The sequence below is a fragment of the Strix aluco genome, chromosome Z, assembly GCF_031877795.1.
Source record: "Strix aluco isolate bStrAlu1 chromosome Z, bStrAlu1.hap1, whole genome shotgun sequence".
NCBI lineage: Eukaryota > Metazoa > Chordata > Aves > Strigiformes > Strigidae > Strix > Strix aluco.
Window position 1 is genome coordinate 14614928 of NC_133971.1, and position 22170 is coordinate 14637097.

The 22170-nt window shown below is 42.2% G+C and overlaps 1 protein-coding gene across 3 annotated transcripts in view; it reads right to left on the reverse strand.

The window, feature by feature from the left end:
- Window positions 1–22170, reverse strand: part of THBS4 (thrombospondin 4) — a 38922-nt gene that overhangs the window by 4050 nt on the left and 12702 nt on the right. For 2 of the 3 annotated variants that reach the window (XM_074812914.1, XM_074812913.1), the window contains exons 5-20: window positions 18692–18774; window positions 18053–18104; window positions 16542–16714; window positions 12697–12834; window positions 11996–12073; window positions 10104–10256; window positions 8638–8742; window positions 8299–8406; window positions 6739–6898; window positions 5929–6047; window positions 5069–5121; window positions 2864–3057; window positions 2389–2567; window positions 1429–1477; window positions 1133–1329; window positions 452–624 (exon numbers count right to left, since the gene is read on the reverse strand). In XM_074812914.1, coding sequence (XP_074669015.1) covers window positions 452–624; window positions 1133–1329; window positions 1429–1477; window positions 2389–2567; window positions 2864–3057; window positions 5069–5121; window positions 5929–6047; window positions 6739–6898; window positions 8299–8406; window positions 8638–8742; window positions 10104–10256; window positions 11996–12073; window positions 12697–12834; window positions 16542–16714; window positions 18053–18104; window positions 18692–18774 — 2014 coding nt within the window. Of the gene's footprint in view, window positions 1–451; window positions 625–1132; window positions 1330–1428; window positions 1478–2388; window positions 2568–2863; window positions 3058–5068; window positions 5122–5263; window positions 5281–5928; window positions 6048–6738; window positions 6899–8298; window positions 8407–8637; window positions 8743–10103; window positions 10257–11995; window positions 12074–12696; window positions 12835–16541; window positions 16715–18052; window positions 18105–18691; window positions 18775–22170 lie in introns of all 3 variants that reach the window. The other variant, XM_074812915.1, reaches the window with a different exon arrangement.

Sequence of the window (22170 nt, forward strand, 5' to 3'; positions counted from 1 at the left end):
ACTGATCTTAGGTGGAATCACAACCTTTAAGTGGGCAACTTTTATTAATTCTGTTATCCCAGAATATGTAAATGAACTATCACAATTCCAACAAAAATATTAAAAAAGATCAAAATTAAGAAATTTTGGAATGCATTGTTTTTTAAGAGTGTCCAGTAGTAGTTTGGAAAAAAAGGTATTAAAGCCAGGAAGGGTTTATTAGGGTAAGGCACAGTTACAACAGCCAGATCGTAGAAGACTTCAGTTACAAACAGGCTTAGCTTGGAATTGACTTTCCTAGGAGAAGAATTGCAGGCTGAATTTCAAAAGTCTAACCTGTTACAAGGCTTCATCAGTGCAAAGACCAGACACATTATAAATTCTCAGATTATCATCTGAATTAAGAGTTAAGAAACATCAGTTTAGGCAGACATGTGTCTGTACTCACCTTACCTATCCTTTTCTCTCTTACCTGATATAACCGATCTGGGGTCTGTGCTGCAAGAACCAGCGGTAGGAGACTTTGTCTTTCCACCCTACGTTTCGGGGGTCCTTCCACAGCAGCCTGACCTGATCACTGGTGTCCCCTGTATGCCAGAGGGAGTTGCGAAGGTGCTCGCCAGGGCCCGTCTTGGATTTCACAGCCTGCAGAAATACGATTTTCCAATGCTGACCACAGAGAAATGTCACTTTCAGGAGCTCTAGTCTTTATGTAGTGGGGAGCAGGTCTGCATAAGCACCCTCCCTCCTGCTCACAAGCTCCTAACTTTTCTTGCATAACTGCAGCTGCTGCTTGCATGGAAAAGCAACTGAGTAACCTGAACCAAGGAGAAGGAGGTGATTTGAGCAATTACAGTCAGGGCACAATGACAGCAGAGACTAAATGCTCCAGCTCATGAGCAGGGTCAAGACTGGAGATGAAGTTCCTTAAAAAAGTGGTGTTATTAAAAGGGCTGTGTGGCACCCAGCTGACTTAGCAGTTTTGACACCTGTTGCAAGGAGAGAACAGCAGTTAGGCAGCACGGCCAACACGCAGTGCAATGGGTTGGCCAATGCATGTCATGATGGCTTAGCTCATGGCGGTCAGATGGCAGGGTGGCATGGCCAGACTGTGGTGACCACTGTGTCCCCATCTAGGAGCCATGACCAGTACCTTTAGCTGAATGCCAGGCTCTGCAACAGCTCTGAAGGGAGTCGCTTGCCAGTACGTCTGTTCAGTCTGTTTCCACATTACCACATAAAAGCTAGAGCTGTCTTGATAACCAAAAATAAAGCCAGCGTAGTCGTCATCTGTCACAGTGTTCACATGAAAAGTGCCCTCAAAGTCAACGCCGTTAAAAGCTGTGTAACCTGAGGATACATGCAGGTTAAAAACAAGTCTGCAGAAAATGTGTTCACATGCTGTAAGATTTCTGCTGTAAAACTTGAATCTCAGAAGAGGGTACATACCAACAGCAAGGCCAGGATCGCTGTTCATTGTTTGTACAATTTCCATGCCCTGCAAGAGTAAATTCAGAGTGGTTAGTGTGCATGAGGAGCTGGGTTGGCTAAGCCTGGCAGCCTCTTCTGACCTCCCTCTAGCACCCCCTCCATCCATCTCCTCCATTTGCTCACAACATGTCTGTAATGCTTGTAGCTCTGAATTAAAATTAGAACTATAATCAAATACTAATGTTTCAGCTGCTTGCGTGCCCTGAGGCAAGAACGATTTTTCTTTTCTCATTGCAGAATTTGCCATACTGGTACTCTGATACTTTCTTTCCCCATGCCAGTCTTCTGGAAATTACTGAACCTGGCCAGAAAGAGGCCAGGGCAGGGGGGCTGGGGGTGTGTGTCAGGGCGTGGGGGTACTTCTCTTAGGTTTAGCTCATATAGCTTGGACCATGGAATTCGGGATTAAACTAACTGCCAGGACTGGGTTAAGGAAGGTGTACACATCTCAGATGGCTTGGTAGAGACTTTGGCAATGGGAATAAATTGCACATTCCTTGTGACTCAGAACACATTAGCCTCCTGAAGGCTAAAATTTGTTAGTGTAAATAACAGTTATTGGACTCCATCTAGGAGTAAATGTTCTGCTATACAGTAGGTCAGACTTTCAAATTCTGTAAAGGACTCATGAAACTGTTTGCTACAGAAGTGTTTAAATAGGGTGACTTCTTGACAGCAGTGAAATCCACCCAGAACAAGTTGACCAGCCTGTAGTTATTTTAGATTATTAGGAGCATCAAGCTTCAAGCTATCATATGCTAAAAGAAAGTTCCTTCATTGTAACTCCTGCAAAATAGTCAACCAAGTGACAGCTTCCACTTTTCACTTGTTTGCCAGAGGTCCAGCAATTACAGAGACAGTGTTACTGTGGTTTTCAAATGATCTTTCTCAGACAGGTAAGACCAAATGTACTTTTACCTGGTTCAGAACCACCCAGTTGGGATCAATCTGCGCATCCCCCTCTGGGTCCAGCACCACTGTCTGATAGGCTCTGAAGTCTGTCAAGGTGATCTCTGCGTTCTCAGGGCACACATCGATCCGATCAATCACTGTATCCTGGTCAAAATCAGACTCGCAGATATCACCAACTCCATCACCTGAATGCATTGGAGAAGTGAAAGCAGATTTATGGTGTGGCAAGTAGCCATATCTGGCCAAGTCACTGGATTGGGGTGTCTGAGAAGCACGTGAAGTCTCAACCCCAATAGCTGCAGTGCCCAGGGAGGGTACCTGAGGACCTCAGCCTTGGCCAAGGGCACTTGTGTGTTGAGGTCCCTCCCGGGACGAGTGTATGGACACGTGGTGACTGCATCGGATCCTGGTGCCTATGTGTAAGGCCTGGGGGAGGATATAGTGCCTAAGCACCAAAATGGCTCCTGAAGGCCCATCTTACCATTATCATCTTCCTGCCCTGGGTTGGGGACCAGCCTGCAGTTGTCAGGGCCTGGGGGCAAGAGGTCAGGAATGCCATCATTATCATCGTCCTCATCACACTCGTCACCCAACCCATCCTTATCCGTGTCCAGCTGGGAGCTGTTAATGATGGTGGGGCAATTGTCTGTGCTGTCCTGGTGCCCATCGCCGTCGCTATGAGCACGGAGACAAAAAGAAATGGCATGCCAGCATCAGCTCCTGCCTCTGCATGGGGGACAGCATGGGTACCTGAGCAGGAAATGCACTGGAGGCCCCCCCACCCCGAGCTGGAAACAGACCAGTAGAGCACCATGACATGGGGTCACTCAGGTGGCTGAACAGCAAAGAGACAAGGAACAGAGACTGTACAATAAGGTGGCAAGAGGATGAAGACTAAACTATAAAAATACTCAGATAAGGAAAAGAAAAAGAAGCCTTACATGGAGGGGCAAAAGATACCAGAGCCCAAGATCCCAGACGATATCCGCTTCTAAAGGGTATGTAAGGCACATCCAGCAAGTGCAGTGTCACCAATCAGAAGGCACCCAGGAGACAGCAAGAGCTCAACAGCTGGTGTCCCTTGTCACACATGTTGTCCATAAGTGTCTTGATGTTCATGAACATGCAGGTGTGAGTGTGAATGAAAATCTGTGGGAGACTCTGCATGCACACCTGAAATCAGGCTTGTTTAAAAACAAGCACCACTTTCACTCTCCTGCATAGCTTTTGTTACATTATGGGCCCAGAGGGGAGCCATGCAATATGAAATAGAGGAAGAAGTCTGTAGTTCCAAAGCATCTCTCCAGCCCATGGCTGCATCAGCTGGTTACAGTGAAGTCACCAGGAATAAGGGACACAGACTATAGAAAAGGGTTTGGGAAGTTATGAGGTGGCTGCATTGTTTCTCAATGCCAGCAGTGCATCTGTGCAAGGAAGTGGCCGAAGTCAGGTGTCTTTTGTACACACACCATAAACAAAATGGTTTCTGGCCACAAGCAGGCATGTTTCCCCTCAGTAGCTTTTTGACTAGCACAGGCAGAGCAGAAGTGACATGCAGCCAAACTAAGGCAGTGCTGCAGCTTATAGCTATGCATATTCCCACCTATCTCTGCCTGCTTAAGAAAGGTGCTTTAATTTTAGGTCAGAGCAACTAATGTTTGCACATTCTTGAGATAAAATGCAATGAGGACCATGCATATATCTCTACTGCCACATTAACCTCAGGCAGAGCTACAGCATTTCTACCAGGGAAATGCTTCATGCGTATTAGTTAGGTTTGAGGAAAAAAAGAAAATGCCCTTTTTTAAAACAGGAAAAAAGCAAGGCCGTATCTACTTAACAGTAAAACAGCTCTCAGCTAGGTGTCCTGGCAGCTACTGGACCAAGACTAGTAACGATCAGGCAGAGAAGTGGGGTCCCCATGTTTATTATCCCAGACAGCAGCACCCACTGACAACCCTGGGGTAAGACCTTGCAGCTGTCTTCAGCTGGTGGAATGCTGTGCCAGCACAGGATTTATCACTTCCCTTTCCTCTTGCTTTAAGTGAGGAGCACAGGGAAGAACTTGCCACCCCCAAAGCTGGTTACGCAAAAGCTGCTTCCAGCCAGGCCTTAGCAGTTTGTCATGGGACATGCTCCCTTGAATACTGAGGGCACATAAAAGCCGTAGAGAAGCCTTGCCACCCTTGCTGTGCTAAAGCAAAGGGGGTTATCTGCAAATGTTTTACACTTGATAATAAAATTCTGTTTCTGAAACACTGGGTTCTTACAGAAAAACATACAGCCCTTAACTGTGAAATTTCTGCTAAAGAAAAAAAGAAAAGAGAAATGAAAAATAAAAGGAAAGAAAAAAAGATGTCAGCTCACTAAGAAGTTCTGAGCAGTGCTCTGGGTTTTACAGCCCGAAAACTACTCTGAATGTCACTTCCACAGGAACTCACAGGAAGCCTGTGTGAACACGGGGCTAAAGGTGAAGGGCTCCATAACTGTACTGCTACAGGGAAGTGAACCAACCAGGCTGATAAATCGTAACACTGTTTTTGAAATAACATCTCTAAGGATGTATTGGAATTAGATCCAAACCAGTCTGACGGATTACAACTCTCTGGGAATCAGTAACACGCTTCAGTTCAAAACTAGCCTTTTCCACTTCCCTGCTGCTGTTACAAGCCACAACACAGCATACCTGTCCTGATTGGTATCACAGGAATCTCCAACCAGGTCGTTGTCAACATCTGACTGCAAAAGGAAATAGAGAAAGTACCAGTATCAGCTGCTGAGAGCATCTATTAAAATGGCAGTATTAAACCAAAACACAACCAAATCAAATACAATTAAAATAAAAGCATGGAAAAACATTTGTTTTACAAGACATACTTACTTGTTTGCTTCATCCATCTAACAAGAAAGTCAGTTTTATTAAAGGGAAAAAAACAATGTATAAACAGGGTTAAACTTGATTGGAACAGTTCAAACAAACAAGATGAGTAGTTCAAGCAAGATTCCTCTACTACTGAAAGTAAGTATCTCTCATTTCTAACCAAGGCTGACTTCTTAAGCAACTTTAAAAATCTACCATGTTTCTCTAAAGTTTTCAGCATTTTCTGGTAGTCACCAGGGGCTTAATCAGAATTCAAAACATATGAAGTCTCACTGACTTCTCACCTAGGAGCAGTGAAATTCTTGCTAAGTAAGAACACCAGGATTTTGTCTTAATTAAAGAAATATCAAGAGTAACTAAATCACACCACTGTGTGGAATCTGGCATTGGATTCCCTGGGACTGGAGCATGCCCACATTTCAGAGCATGACAGTAGAATATACTGGCAGAGCAGAGGTGCTAACAACATCTCAAGCTATGAGAATACACCTTGTGGCTCCCCTTTCCCATGTGGGAGAGTCTGAAGCTCCATTAAACTTTTCTGAATACCTACTGTTAAAAGATAAACACTGTGGCTGCACGGACTGCCTCATTCTCTTGCATCTTTTTGGACCTCAGCAGTCCCTCTCCCTAAACGATGATATTTTTTCCTTCTGCCTCCTAACCTGGTTTGGGTTGCTGATTGTTGGACAGCTGTCACAGGCATCACCAACACCATCATTATCCTTGTCCTCCTGGTCTTGGTTGGGGATCCTCTGACAATTATCCAAAAGGTTCTTAATACCTACAGAAGAGTGGATTGGATCTTATTTAAAAACAATTCCTGTATTTGTTATTGGACAACATAAACATCAAGAACAGTAAAGACACTACTCCTTTTCAGTAACTACTTAATCTTGCAATATTATAAGCCTGCACAGCAAGTCTTTCTTATGTGTGTATCCATTCATTTAATAGAAGTTAGAAACATCTTGCTAAAGAACAGCTTTCAACCTGATCACACACACTTCATTAATTACACAATTCATTCTATCCTGTTCCTGTATCCCAGCTTACAGGATGGGATGTTTCATCTTTGTTATTACATTTGAAGGGTTGTGATTTTTTTTCACTTCTTTTAATCCTCCTACAGCATTGAAAATAATACATTATGTACCTCTTGGGCACCTGGGACAGGCAACAGCTGGGTACTCTGGGATGTGTTTGCACCTTTAAGGAATTACTAAATGACTAAATGTTAACTTATACATGAAACATGGCTTGGTTTATCTGTTACAGTGTTCAGTGCTTCCAATGGAGGCTAAAAGATATATATTAATCTAAATGAAAAGGATTCCAAACACAGGCTTCACAAAGACAGACAATGATGTGTTACATGACACTTAGCAGCTGGTGACAGAAAACCTCCTAACACACAACATGTTCTGGGCAAATTTCAAGAACATCAGAGAAGCTGGAAGTGAAGAATTACCAACCATCTCCATCCATGTCATCATCACAAGCATCTCCTTTCCCATCACCATCTGTGTCCCTCTGGTCATTATTCAGGACATTGCGGCAGTTGTCACAAGCATCTCCAAAGATATCTTGGTCGCCATTTCTCTGGTTAACATTGGGAGCCAAGACACAGTTATCCTGCAAGAGGCACAGATTTAGATCAGACATGAACCTGGCCCGGAATCTTTAATTTCTACTTCAGTGGATTTATATAACTCACAAAAAATTATTACTGTGAGCAGTTCAACATTTTACATGAATATTAGCTCTGGATCAGATTTCACTGGCTCCCTTAAAGCTCTCCTTTGAACCACACCGTGGGAATCCTAAACATAAACACCCAGTATCATAAGGCTTTATTTATCATTATGACTTCTGATTCTCATTCTGGATGCAGCCATGGTCAGTAACCTGTTTTGGTGCCCTGGCTTCCTTACACGGTCCTTCTCGAAAGCTGCACTTCAGAGACCCTGACAGGGTTTGTACATACTCTCGGTGAAAGGCTGTTGCCCCCTTCTGGTAGAGACTCAAACCAAAGCTGAAACACTTGTGTTTGGGGTTGGTTTGCTTGGGGTTTTTGGTTGTTTGTTTGGTTTTTTTTTTTTGTCAGTCAAGCTGCTATTGACTCTCTAAGACCATCAGGAGTCATATGGGGAAAATTTTATTTCAAAGCGGTATAAATTTTCCCCTCCCATCTAGCACACCCATGACCTCGTCCTCATGCACGCACAGAGACAGAACAAAGCTTAGCAGCAATACTGAAGTTACGTGATTGTGAAGGTGCTGAACTTTCATACAGATTTACAGTTGAAGGAGGATTTAACATCTTTCCTTATAGAACATTAATAAAACCAGTTGCTTCAAGCTACCAGAATTTTAGAGTTGACTTCTGTGGCAAAACTGCCTGAGACAGACCTCCTGTGACTGCGACTCTGCCCTATCTCTACATGGACATTTGGATAAAGCGCTCTTGTCTTCCTTGGAAGTGCATTAAGCAATATCACAGAAGGATCTTAATGTAGATCAACAGTGGGCATGTGAGGATACAGGGTGTACACAAAAGAGCTTTTACAGTCTGAATTTGTTCTCTGATATATCAAAGCTTTTTCAAGTTATTAGAAAGACATCCATTAATTTATTTGGATTTTGGATCCCTCATGGAATGTAATGTCAGGTCAACCTGCTCTTTAAAAAGAAAGACACTAAGGCAAGTAATGTTCCTGAAGGCCATGCTATGGGACATCATGACAGAAGGACACAAGTTCTGTATACAAAAAGCTCTAGAATTCAATGCTACAATATAATAATGGAGCATACACTGGTGGTATTTAAGGCTGTGTGAGACAGTCTGGTTTTTTAGGTCTTATAATAGTGAGCATTATATAAAAGAAAATGACAGGATTTAGAGACCTGCTAACAGTCATGGGTATGGGATAGTCTCTGGCAAACAGTAGTGAGCCAGATTTCAAAATCACTGCCGAAGTAACGTGAAATCATTTTGTTTGCACAGACCCCTGCAACTGATCTATCCACAGCACCTGCTCATTGGGAATGCCATCTCCATCTGCATCATCATCGCAGGCATCTCCAATCCCATCACCATCAGCATCTTCTTGTCCAGAGTTTGGGACAAATCTGCAATTGTCCTAGACAAAAAATGAGACATGCCTGGTGTTCTATGGGTAAACTGGATTCCTTAATAATTTGAATTACTTTTTCTATTACTGTTTTAATTAATCAATTAATCAAATGAAATACAATTTATCCAGAGGAATTCAGTAACTTGAAAAAAGATTAATACATTTAGTCATGTTTCTTCCAGTCTTTCTCTTCACCTCTTCATGCTCTGAATTATTATAGGACTAAGAATTTCTTACCTTTCTGCAGTTTTCAGCAGAGCATGAGAGTTCTTCGTTAGGGTAGCCGTCAATATCAACATCTTTTCCGCAAATATAACCATCACCAGCCCAGCCAATGCCACACTATCAATAAAACACCATGGTAGTACTACCAAAAGGTTAATGAGTCACTGTAGCAATACTCAAGTGGGAAACCCCACATCAATCTTTAAAATGCTAACATACAGAAGGCATGACAGACACTGAAGTACAATGAGGTACACTTCAGCATCTCCCAATGTGGAAAGAAAATCTTTGTTTCAAGGTCTCTACATCTAGACAAGCTAGAAAGAGCTAAGACTTGATGTTAAATGGTAAGTGCACCTGCAACACCTACAGATTTCAGTGGGAGGTATAGATTTCTTTTATACAATGGTCAGGAATCAATTTTGGTTCCTCACCTGCAGGTGGAAAAAAAGAAAAGACGGAACCTAGGCAGAATATGCACCTAGCACCGCAACAAGGGGCCCATGGTTAGATGGGATGACTGTCTTTTGTTCAGTATCTCAAGAGTATATCCGCAACTAGAGAAAGTTTTAAGAGAAAACTGCGCTGACAGTTACTAAGTTTGCATCAGCAAAGCCAGTGCATCTGCACACAAGTTTCTACTAGCCAACTAAATTGGTACTGTTTCAAACCAATGCCTAATTTGTGTTGTAATGGAAGATACATTCATAGAACTGCATGTCAAACTCTGGCCTCCACTTAAAATGAGGACTCGCCTAACACAAGTATCTAGGCATCTTCCCATTACAGCATGGACTTAAAATATCCTAGATTCTTCTACTCTGAGATAGATGTACTTAAAAACGAGAGCAAAGCAAGTGCCAGTAAAAGCACGCACTGTATCCAAATTTAGGACACAGGATTAGTCTCTTGCTTCCCCTTGCAAGCTGGAAAAGCTAAGTAATATACTTCAGTTAGACTCTTACAATAAAGTTCATATGCCACCTGGTGCTCCCCTGCTCCCATGACTGGAAAGCACAGTACAGTCTACCTGTGCCTAGACTCTGTGAACTCACTTGGAGAAACACCATCTCTATCAGGAGGCAAATACAGGCATGTTGGGTATGCAGAGGATTCCTACTCACAGCTATGCAGCTGAGCACCAGGAAAGGAATTTGTCCTTGTGATGTCTTCTCTAGAGTGACACTTGACAAGTCCTTTCTGAGGATACTATAGAAAGTCTATAAAAGCTATTCCCAAAAGATCTAATTACACAGATACAGTAAATATAGTACATGAGTATGGGTGCCTTATAGACATGTTGCAAGAAAACAATTGCAAGATAGACTCGGCCCACTTATTTTCATAGCTGGTCTAGGCCAGTGTGCCACAATCTGCATAAAACACCCAACTGTATAAAATGACCACAAAGACCTTCTCAGTTCCAGTCTAAAAAAGGCTAGGTTTCATTGTACAAATGCATGAATTTATGAACTCACAATACATGTCACCTCTCCTCTCCTCTCCTCAATACAACGGGCATGGACACTACATGGATTGAGGGCTCGATTTCTGCAGGTCTTCTCAGCCTGGCATCCCCTGGCTTGGTCTCCTGTATATCCTGGTTTGCACCGGCCACAGTGGTAAGATCCCTGTAAGAACAAAAAGTTACTAGCCAGCCTTTTAACAGCACTTCTTTTTCTTTTTAAGCAAGCATGTGAGTGAGATTCAGGTCACACTGCCAATGCTTTGCAAGTGTAGTTTTTTAACCATTGAGACCTCTCGCACTGTGAACAAACGTTATTTTCTAATTCAAATTCGTATTTGGCTCCCACAGGGCATGCTGGAAAACATGCTAAACTCTTGCCTGTTTAGACCAGTCTTTTGTTAAGCCAGAGAAAAGTCATGTAGCAGCAAAAGCTTCATGATGTCTTGTCCCTGCCAGCATCACCCTGAACTGCTTCCAGGTGACGAAAACTTTGTGTAAAATTCTAAGCAGCACCTGCTTAATCAGATTGGATGTTATTTCAGTGTAAAGCAGACCCATCAGTTTATCTAAACTCAACCGGGCAAAACTTTTAATCAAAGAGAGACAAGAAAGTTCATTATGTCTTTGCCTCATCTTATTTTTTTAAAAATGAAATGGTTTTAAGCTAATTTGAGCTAAATCTTGCTCTTCAGAAAAGAATTCAGGAGTTTGAAGACACAGTCATCCTCATTTACACTGCAATAAGAACATCATGTAACCTTCTGTAGTGGTTTACCTAGACGCATACATATATATTTTATATTGTGCCACTCTCTTATGTAAAGAAACCCAAAGGAGCTAAGCCAAGGAATCCCAGTGTGTGCTGGGGCAATCAATATAGCAGATATAAACAGATAAATGCTGATAAGAAGGGGTCTTCTTTAGGCATCTAATGTGGCTTTTGTCTCCATCTCACATACTTGTAGATTTGTAACCTATGACATAAAAGTTAATTGAAAACAATCTAGATTGTCCCAGTCTATCATGATAGAGATATATTTACTACCCAGCTGGATGTTATTCTTGTCCTCTGTTCCTAGCTTCATTCCAAATTGTAACTCTGTGTTGTCTGCATACTTTCAGGCTGAAGATGAAGATATATGGATGACTGAAGAATAAAATAATCACTGGGCCACGCAAATGGTATGACCTATATAGAACATACTGGATCATGCACTTTGTCCTAATGGACACCAGGGTAATATCTTCTCGAGTCTGCTGAGTTTGCTCAGTATATTCTGTCCTGTACCAAGCCCTGGTATGCATTAAAATAGCCTTTAAGGCAGCACTTCCAGACCAAACTATCTCTAAAGGAAGACATGAGTGAAAAAACCCACCCTGTTCTGTTTTGGCAGATGCCAGGTCACTTGTTGCCCTCTGCAAACAGGACCTGAAGGCCTCCTGAAGAGGACTAGTAATGTCTAGACATGCAATAAATTCAACATATGACAGAAATGTTCTAGATATAAAAAAAAAAAAAAAAGAAAGAAAAAAAAAAGAGAAACATACTGAAAAGTGAAAACAGACCTAGAAAAACAAGATTATTCAGAAGGAAAGCACACCACTTCAAACACTACTGGTAGCCTCAACGATATCTGGCTGCTAAAGCTAGGTGTGGAGAGAAGGGTTCCTGCTGTTCCTCAGAGAAAGTGATAAGGATACAGCTCAGATGGACATATTCACGTCAAATCAAGTATTGATCTTTTTATTATTAGTCAGGAAAAGAGGAAAGCATTCTTTGGCTTAGATGAAGTCAACAAACTAATTGTATTACTCATTTCTTCAGTCAGAGCCATAAATCCAATCCTAGCCTCATGGAATTTTAAAACAATTTTTTAAAGCCACAACTGAAAAGGGGCTTACCAAAGTGTTTATGCAATGGGAATTTGGAACGCAGAGTCCAAGTCCACCATTTTGACATTCATCAATATCTAAGCAGACCTAGCAATAAAACAAATCAACATGTAATAAAAACAATGTCAATCTGAGATCCAAGTCTGAAGAAAAGCCACTAAAGTTTAAGTCTACAAAAGAGTCATAGCCCCTCCTGAACCTGCTCTCAGAATGGCACAGACATACCCATAGGCTAACTTTCCAATAGATCTCCAGACTCATATAAACCCTGAAGATACACTGCGATACAGAAAATGTCAACCATGGGATGGGCTTCTGGTTTGCCCACAAGTTTAGACAAGAACTATGTTCCCCTTATAGGGCGCCTCCAGAACACGCAAAAAATGACAGTAAAATAGGCCTTTTCTATCACATTCTTCCTAGTTCAAAGGCAGTTTACAGAAAACAGAGACCCCTTTAAAATTTATCACAGGTAACTATGAAGATAACATTTTTTCTTGTCTCCATACCAGTCCTCAGTATTAGCCTGTTAGCACTCCCATTAAAGCTAAGCAAACACAACTCAGATCTTCTAATTGAGACACTCTGAACTCTGCCTAACTGCACAAAGCAATTATGGAATGACTTGTGTATAAATAAAAATGATACAGAGGCATTGATATAAACCAGCACCTTGCAATGGCCGTTCCTGCAGGGATGCTGCTACTCACCTGCTTATTGCTCTTAGCATAGCTGAGTCCTATCCCTTGCACAGTTTGTCCTGTATATCCTGGGGGACAGGTCTCACATCGGAAACCTGGAGCAGTGTTCACACATCGCACTCCAGGGAAGCAAGGGTTGTAACGACACTGCAAAGAAAAAAACGAACGAAGCACTTGTTCCTGCTTCAGTAACATCCAGACTCTGACTATGTGCACAGACCTCTCAGTCAAAGGTAATGCTACATGCAATGTCTGTATGTCTTCTGTTCAGAGCTGTCTTACAGAGTAAACAGTCTCCGCAGGTATTTCTGACTCCAGTAGATGTTCAGTTATCTCTGTAATTTAAGTAAAATTTGCAATTTTCCAATATAGCCTGTAGTTGATGCCCTAAGCTCTGAGCCCCAATCCTTCCTTTTGCTGGGCAGGTTCAGCTCCCTCGGAGGCTGAGAGCACCCTGAAAGGGTCCAGATCACAACATCAGGAAAGCCACCCAACCCACCAAAGGGTCCTGCAGTTGTGTTTTGTACACACAGAAGTGGCAGCAGCATTTTCCCTCCTTTATATTTGGACAAATCTCATAGCCAGAAGTAACCCAAAAATGAGCCAGATGAGCAGGGATGTGAAAGCACCCACACATTTCTAGACCAGAGGCCCACAGACAACCCTTGGCACTTCTCCCACAATGCCACATGCCCACACCATCACCCTTGGCCTGAAGGTACCATTCGCTTCATTGCCTCATGTGGTTTTATAGAACATCTGTGACCCATTTCACTGGCCTTGTGGGTGCCAGTTTGTGAACCACATCCTGCATTGCTGTGTCTCCAACATCAACAGTAGCTGCTAGATAATATTTGTAAGAGTACTGAAAACATCAACATGCCATCATGCCGCACATGGCTCAAAGACAACAATAAATAAGAAACATGAGAGAGATAAACATAAAAGACTTTTTAAAATATGTCTTTTTTTCCCCTCCATCACCAACAGAAAAACATCCGAGATGGAGGGAGAATGAGCCAGAAGATATCCACCTACAGCAAACATACAACTTGTAACCAAACAGACACACAAGGGAGCAAAAAAGGTATGTTTAATATTAAAGCATGTTTGATGGAAAGATTTGTTAAAAGTAGGTCAACTAGCATAAGGAAAGTATAAAACCTAGGACAGACATTTTGTGCTTCTTACTTGCTGTGGATTTTTTATTGTAGGCAGCAGAGGGCACTCAAATTACACCATACACAGAGCAGAGCTGCAACTCCCAAGATACAGGGCATCAGCTGATGAAAGTAATGTCTTAAAACTGGTAATGAATAAGGGAGCATATTGCAGAGATGCTAACAGCCTCAGAAAATATGATGGCAGCTCTTAGTGAGAAAGCTTCTAGATCTGTCTTTATCAGAATTTGTACATGAACTATTTTTTAAACGCCAGTTAATAGAAAGTACAGAAATTAGTAAGTAGAAAGGTGCTCTCCTAGGAGAGATTCTTAAACAGCTTTCAAAAAAAAAAATTACTTTCCTTCTTAGTCTCAGGTCACTCAGGAAAACAAATAATATGACACATCCTCTCTTATTAGACAATGAAAAGCTATTGCTACTTATTATCTTTTTTTCCTTGTCGTGGTTTAAACCCAGACAGTAGCCAAACACCACACAGCTGCTCACTCACCCTCCCACACACAGGGCATGGGGGAAAGAAATGGAAGGGTAAAGGTAAGGAGACTCGTAGGTTGAGATAAAAAAAATTTAATAACTGAAATAAAGTAAAATTAAAATAGTAGTAATAGAAAATACAAATGAGTAATGCACAACGTGGTTGCTCACCACCCGCTGACCAATGTCCAGCCTGTTTCCGGCTAGTGATCCCAGAGAAGTGAGAATCCCAAAACTGCAATCTTGGAAGCAAGACAGCTTCCCAGTCAACTCTCATCTATCTACTGAGCATGACATTATATGATATGGAATATTTCACTGGCCAATTTAGGTCTGTTGCTCTGGCTCTGCTCCCTCCCACCTTCCTGTGTACCTGCACACTAGCAGAACATGGGAAGTTGAAAAGTCCTTGATTTTTTAACAACAGCTAAAACCATCAGTGCATTATCAACATTCTTCTCACACCAAATCCTACACTGAATCAAAAATGCAGCACCATCCTAGCTACTAAGATGAAAAAATTTGCTCTATCCTTGCCAAAAGCAGGACATTCCCCCTGTGCAACCATAAGTGAAAATCCAGCTGTTAAAGGAGATATTTACTGGTGGAAAAAAAATGCACCAGACTAGGTGGCATTTTAATAGCAGTGTCCATGTAAAGACCTCATACAAGCAAGACTGTATCTCTATGACACTGTTTTGGCAAAATTTCCTTGCTGTTTCTAATGTGAGATCAGGTCTGCCATGGTGGAATGGTAGCAGTTACATGAAGGCACATCAGTCTCCAGTGGCAGAGTCTGACTGCTCACAGAAAACCATGTTAATGTCAGGTCACTACAGATCAGGCTCAGCTTTTTCCAACTACTGCTGTCATGAGTAGAGTTGCTCCAACCCTGAAAATGGCAGGGAGGAGATTATTGCCATGCTGTGCCTCAATGTGGGTAGAGCTCAGGAGGTGGAACCCATCCATACTGGTGGGCTCCACTTAGGCTGCCTTGAAGTCTCTCACCACGGCTGTCTGTGGCATGAAACTCACACCACAGCAGTCTCAGCTCCACCTCTTGCATTCACATTTCAGAACTTCACCTCCATTTACTGCACCTTCTGTTGGAGCAGACACAGTCCATGCCATGAGGCAAAACAAAAGACGTCAGCTACAACTGTCACACATCAGGAAACTGTCACACTCAACCCACATTCTCTCCCCAGTGTTTTTCACAGATATAAGTTGGCCACATCACATCCTCTCTGCTGATGGCCTACAGGAGGGAGTAAACCAGAAGAGTAGTAAAAGCACATCTCCTGTTGGCTAGGAAGGAGATGTTTTACATGATTAGGCAGGTACATTGGTAGCACTGTGTTATCTACAGGCACAGTTAATGACCTAATCATCCTGGTCTACCACATCCAGGTGCTTTTCCACAAAAATCACTAGAGTAATGGCAAAAATCAACACACAGATAAAATGCAGTGAAGCTGTAAGTGGCTTTGTTGTTTGTGTTCTGAGTAAGTGTCACATTCCAATTAACACAGGTTTTATTTAAACATTTAAGATATTGTAAATTTATTAACTCAGTCCTCAATACAAGCAAGCTCTGAATTTCTAACATATAGCACAAGAAAAAAAAATAGATTTAAGTCAACATTATCAGCTTTCAACGCAACCATAGAGAAGCAAAAGGAACAGTAAATGTTTATTTTCTTTCATAAACTTTTAAGGTAAGGCTGAAAACATGGCTCCGGTTTGGGTTGAAGAGAAGACTTTGGTCTCCAAGGCTGGTTCAGGAGCACTACAATTTAAAGAAACAAAGCCCATATTGACAAGAAGTGCTTCTGCAGCCTGTAACTGAAGTTACTGTATCTTCTTGTGGAATAGAAACAACTATGTGAAAACCTTGTTTTGGCCGGGTTAGGGTTGTTTGGTTTTTTTTTCCCAAACATTAAGCTCCTTTAAGTGACTTCTCAACTCACCAGCATATTTCAAGTTTTCACAAATATAATCTCCATAAAGTTGCAGCAACAGCAAAACAGAGAGGTAAAATCAAATCAGAATGAAACAACATTCACTGTGCAAGCAGTCAGCAAATGCTGAAGACAGTAAGCATCAGCAACCCACTGATATATGAAACAGTTGCTTTTTAGTGCCTTTTAGTGCCTTTTTTTTTTTTTTCTAATTCAGTGAAAGTCACTATTTTACCTCATCGATATCTGAGCAGGTAACTCCATTTCCTGTGAGCCCTTCAGGGCAGGGGCCACACTGAAATCCCTCTGCTGTCTCCACGCACCTGACTCCCCTGAAGCAGGAATTAACTTCGCATTTGGGTTTACTGCGCCTAGGAAGCTGAGTTGGAAAATTCACAGTTCCCAAACCTTTAATGCAGAAAGAACAACAGTTTCAGCAATTGAAAGAAACATCCATCATAGCTTTCAGCTGGCAAGTGTTCTGAAGAGATCTCCAAAATGCTGCACAGCAGTGTTCCTGCACTGCACTGCTACCAGCTGTGCTGTGGCTGAAGAGACTTCATGCTGGGAATGGTCCAGCAGCTTGTGGTGCCCCAGACAGGGGAAATTAAGGCTATTTTGTTAGGTCCATGTGCTTCTCCTAGCTACACATGGGAGCCCTCCTGCTAGGTTAGTCCCAGTACAGATCTGCTGCTGGCCAGGGGAGGAAAGTGTAAAAGCCAGTGACATAAGATGGCCCAAGGGACTCAAGTGTGATGGTACAAGGCATTTCTCTGGCTAAACCAGCAACACTACCAATTCATGGTTGAAAACAGTGCGATGGTTTCACAACAGCATTAACTGACAGCCTACAAATAAGAGGAATAAAGAAGCAGCAGCTGGCACCTATGAACACACAGGACATGCAAGTACACTGGCTTAAGGTACACAGATACCAGCCCTGGGGAAAAGCAAGGTTTTCTGAGACTGGCAGGTGCTGAATCTTGGTAGTGATGCATGCAGGATTTAAATACTTTCTTTGACAATTACACTTAAAGGTTAACCTGGCTGGAGCTCAACTTGAGTTCTGAGGAGGCTGACAGACTGGGAAAAGAAATCAGCTAAAAGGCCTGACGAGTTTAAGGCCTTTTGCCTCACCCAATGAGGGAATATTTTGGTTTTTATACTGACTGCCTGTGTGTCCTCTCTGTCAGCTGTGTTAGGATGGCCGTGCAGTAGAATTTGGGAAAGCATTTATTTCTCCCATTTAGTGAAAAGATTAGACCACATTTTGGGTCTTACTGCTGTTAAGCAGAGACTGCCTACTCAGAATCAGATGACTATCAGGTGGACTGCATAGGATCTTCCTCAGACTGACAGTACCAGCTAAAGCAGAACATGGTATCTCCCCTGTCCTTTTACTAAGATTGTTCATGAGATATCTGGCAGGTAATGTCTCCCTCCCCAGAATACACAGCACAGCTTTGTGGCAGAGTGAGAACAGATAGTACAGGGCGAGTGGTACAGCTTGGTTTAATGGGGTTTTATCCCCCAACAGGTGACTGTCTGGTCTATGGAAACTGAAAGCTCTTTTTCTGAAGAAAATCTATTTTAAATTTGTGTCCAATACATATAGAACTTTGGACATGCTGTTTTTAAAACAGTACTTCCTAAAAACCACCTAAAGCTGATGCAGTCAATACTAGTTTTAAAACAACTGTACATCTCATCTGCTTGCCTTTTACAGGGAATAACAGGAATACTTACCACATGCTTGGCACTCAGCTATGGTATTTCTCAGAAAAGTTGTTTCTTTGACCTTGAGAATATAGAAAATAAACATTATTCGGATACACGCAGCTCCAGGTTGCACCTGGCTGCCAGAAGAACCATTATTTTTTCCCCAAGATGCCACTCAAACCATGCAACATAGGTACTCTATCTTGAAATGAGATGTTCTTTGTACTCTAAAATTAAGGAGAGTGATAATAACTGTACTTTTGTTCAGCCTTCATCAACAGGACCTTCAAGAATGATAATGCTTAACTAGAGGCATGAATCACCAGCAATTCCAGTTCTGACACCTACCTGCAAGTGGAGCAAATGCAATTTCAGTTCTGTGTAACAGACCACCTCTACCTAACAGTGGGCTATGATGGCTACTCTAGTTCCTCTCCACTTAAGATGCTAGATTTTCTGGATCTAAACAAACAAGTCCCCCACGCTCCCACATTCAGTGATCCTTCACAGCAAACACAGGACCGATATGGTTATTTCTACACCACTGTGTCGTGCCTCTGAGACAATGAACTCTACTCAGGAGTTTATTGCTTACGTGAATTCTGCCCTGACTCTATCAAAAGTGACAAGCTTAGGATATTTCACACTGAAGCCTTATTACAGTACCTGTTGTCTGAGCAGGTCTTTCACATCTCCCAGTATTTGGTTCATCTGCATCATCTGACCCATCAGCTGTCTATTAAAATCACCTGCAGGGAAACAGCAATGAAAAGGAGTGCAAAATGCACAAAACCCCCCTTCATTCTCCCATGATAATTTCTGAGATACAAGATGGAAACACCATGAAGAGCCAAGGAGGGCAGATGTTACCATTACTTAAGCGCTGTAGGAATCCTTAGAGCAAACACAGTATCTAGCTCCAATTTTTGTAGAGTGATTCGCATGAACAAGGCTTTTCTGGACTGAACTCCACTGTACACCACAGAAATAGGCAAAAGTAGAAAGCTCTCCACAGAAAGAAAAGCAGTCTGATTTCTCTACCATTATTTCAGTGTCAAGGTTCTCTAGCAAGACCTAATAACATGGGCAACTAATGCCACCAGTGTTACTGGTTGCCCCCAGGCCTGAGACCAGCAACCCTAAATGAAACCTTAGGATTTCAAGACTGGGTTTTTGGGAAAACCCATTTAGGACAAGAAGGCAAGGCAGGGGCATGAAGTATCTGTGTATACAATGGGAAGTCACCCTCCATAAGTGTATTCCATGTCACCACAACTGATTCCTGCATACTTTTTAAAGTGGTTACCCAGCTTTCTGAGGAAGCTCACTGTGCAGCTCCAACCATGCATCAAGAGTGACTGCTCTGATGAAAAGAGTGTTTTTAATACCTGTGACAGTCACTTGGCTTTTCTTCCAAAAGGTATTTTATCACACTGCACACAAGTTTCACGGCTATGTTTGTTTCTGGGGGGGTGCAGAGTTTGTATGGACTCATAAAACATCTACTCAACATGCTATGAACTCACACCAAAGCCAGTTCTCAATACCAAGTAACAAATTAAAGACCTCTTGAAACAAGACCAAAAGTTCTATCTGTGATGAGCCATAGGGAAGGGCCAGAATCAACCCAAGATCTTCACATGACACTTCTATCTGTTAAATGAAACATTAGTTTTGACCCAGTGACAGAGAAGCAGAGAGCATGTTTAGCACCGTAGCTTGTAGTAGTTTCTGTCTGTAGCTCCCTTCTGGGTTTGTAGCTCTCTCGAGCAGCTATTTGTTTACTTCTCTACTTAGAGAGTATGTCAAAACAAATTTCACAACTATATGCTCTTTTACTTTCTAAGCAGGCACAATATTTTGATATTATGCCCGATAGCTTCAGGGAGGTTTATTCATGTGTTACTTTTGTGAGTATTAAAAGCTTATATGAAAAATGCTTTTCTTAATGCTTACCTCATTGTTTTGTACTTCAAAGCATGTCTAACTGTTTCCAAACATTCTAGTGAGAATCGTCTAACTCCTCACAGACTACATTTTCTTCATTTGAGATTTTCTCATCAAAACACTGAACAGGTTTAAAGACTTAGGAACCACCTGTTCCAGAACCTGCCTCTGTTCTAGTCCCAACCTTGTCTTAATTTTATTTGGGAGGAAGGCAGGAGGACTAATACCATGGGTATTTCAAAATCCCATAGTGGAACTTGGCATTCAGGCTGTCAGGACAGATGCTGGGGTCTGTTCTTGTTTTGCTTGGTTTTTTTAAAACAAAGAATGGTTTAGGCATTACTGATCGAGATCTGCAAAAAAATCTCAAGATTTCAGATGCTGTTTGTTGGCTAGCATCTAAATCAAAACCAGATCTATTCTGTACAGTTAAGTTTTGCAGACTGTTAAAACTTCAAGGTGGACTAAACAGGTTATACTGCCATTAACTACATGTCCTGTTTGCAAATTTAGACAGCAGAACAGAAACAGATGACTTCCCATAGTGGGTTTTTTTTTTTCCCCTCTTGCATTTAAAGCCAAGTCCTACAGTAGGCCCCACCTGCAGCAGAATGACCAGTGATCAGTGCTAAGAACTCAGAGAGGCCCTTCGGGGAGCTGTTGTTCCACAGTATATTGTGTGGTGGCTTTTCCTAGGAGTCAGCAGGGTAAGCAAAAGGTACAGCCTGAAGCTATACACTTATCTGGTCCTACCATGTAGTCTCTTTCATCCATACACCACCTACTGAGGCAACTCCCCAGTTCAGCTAGTCTCTAGCTCTATATTCCAGTAACAACCTGAGTAACAGAATGGCTTTCACAGCAATAATTAAATTCAGAAACAGATCTGAAGAACTACTGTCCAACAGGGAACTGAAGTCCCTTGTCATGCTTATTCTCTGTTAGCCTGAGGTCATGTCAGGGAGCTACTCTTTCTCTCCTCAGGACCTTGCGGTATAGAATCATAGCATGGTTTGAGTTGGAAGAGACTTTTAAAGATCACTTAGTCCAAACCCCTTGCCATGGCAGAGACATGTTGTACTAGGTCAGGTTGCTCAAAGACCTGTCCAACATGACTTTCAGTGATGAAGCATCCACAGCTTCTCTGGGCAACATGTTCTAGTACAGGGCCTTGGATTTTGAGCAGGTGACCAGCTCCATTGCACAGCTAATTGGCTTAGGCAGGGCAAATGCACAAACACTAGCTTGTGTAATTGCAGGCCACCACGGAATGCCTCATAGATACTTCTTCTAGCTCTCTCGGGAGCAATACTGCCTCAAGCACTCCACTTGTCCCCATCCAGCAAAGTCAGAATCCTGAAGTATCATTCAAAGAGGTTGTGGTTACTTGGCCAGAGATCCAGCCATGTGTAAAGTATGGATTATGGCTGATGAGAACAGTTTCCTGTCAGCCTATAATCCTCCACCAAAGAAGCTACATATACAAGTTGCACATGGAATTATGAAGAGGCACATTCAAAGTAAACAGGAGATACCTCCTCAGACATGTGCTGAATCTGCCAGGAGACATTCTTGATCATGCATTCAAAACCAACTGGATGGATTCATGGAAGGAAACTTGTACTGAGTATAAAACACAAAGACTCCACCTCTGAGTCAAGAGCTCTGTACACCATGAGCTGCCAGAGAACAGGAAAGCACTGAGGGAAGACCACACTGTAACTCCACTCTCTTATACTCTTGCCCTTGGGTCTATATTGGCATACTGTCTCTAACAGTAGCTAAGTTAAAAGATCCTTTGGTCTGGTGCAACGTAGCTGTTTTTTTCCCAGTCAGGTTCAGGTACTCTGCATGAACTAGATGACCTCCAAAGATCCCTTTTAACCTGAATGATTTTGTGATGATGATTACATGCAACATACTAATCTCATCTACCAAACCCAGTGCATCTTGCACTGTATATTCCTACCCACACGGGAAGATCCAAATACACATGTTCAACCTCTGTCTGATCATCATATCCTCATCTACCCTGCTTAGGTGTCTCAGCCTCACAGACTGAACATGGATGGAATGCTGCTGCCACATCAGTGAGCAGGCACACAGTCAAAGCCATGTACAACTGTACATGTCCAAAGACCTCTCAAGCATTTTCCAATCAATATAAAAACACATCCTTTTACCAAAATATATAGGTC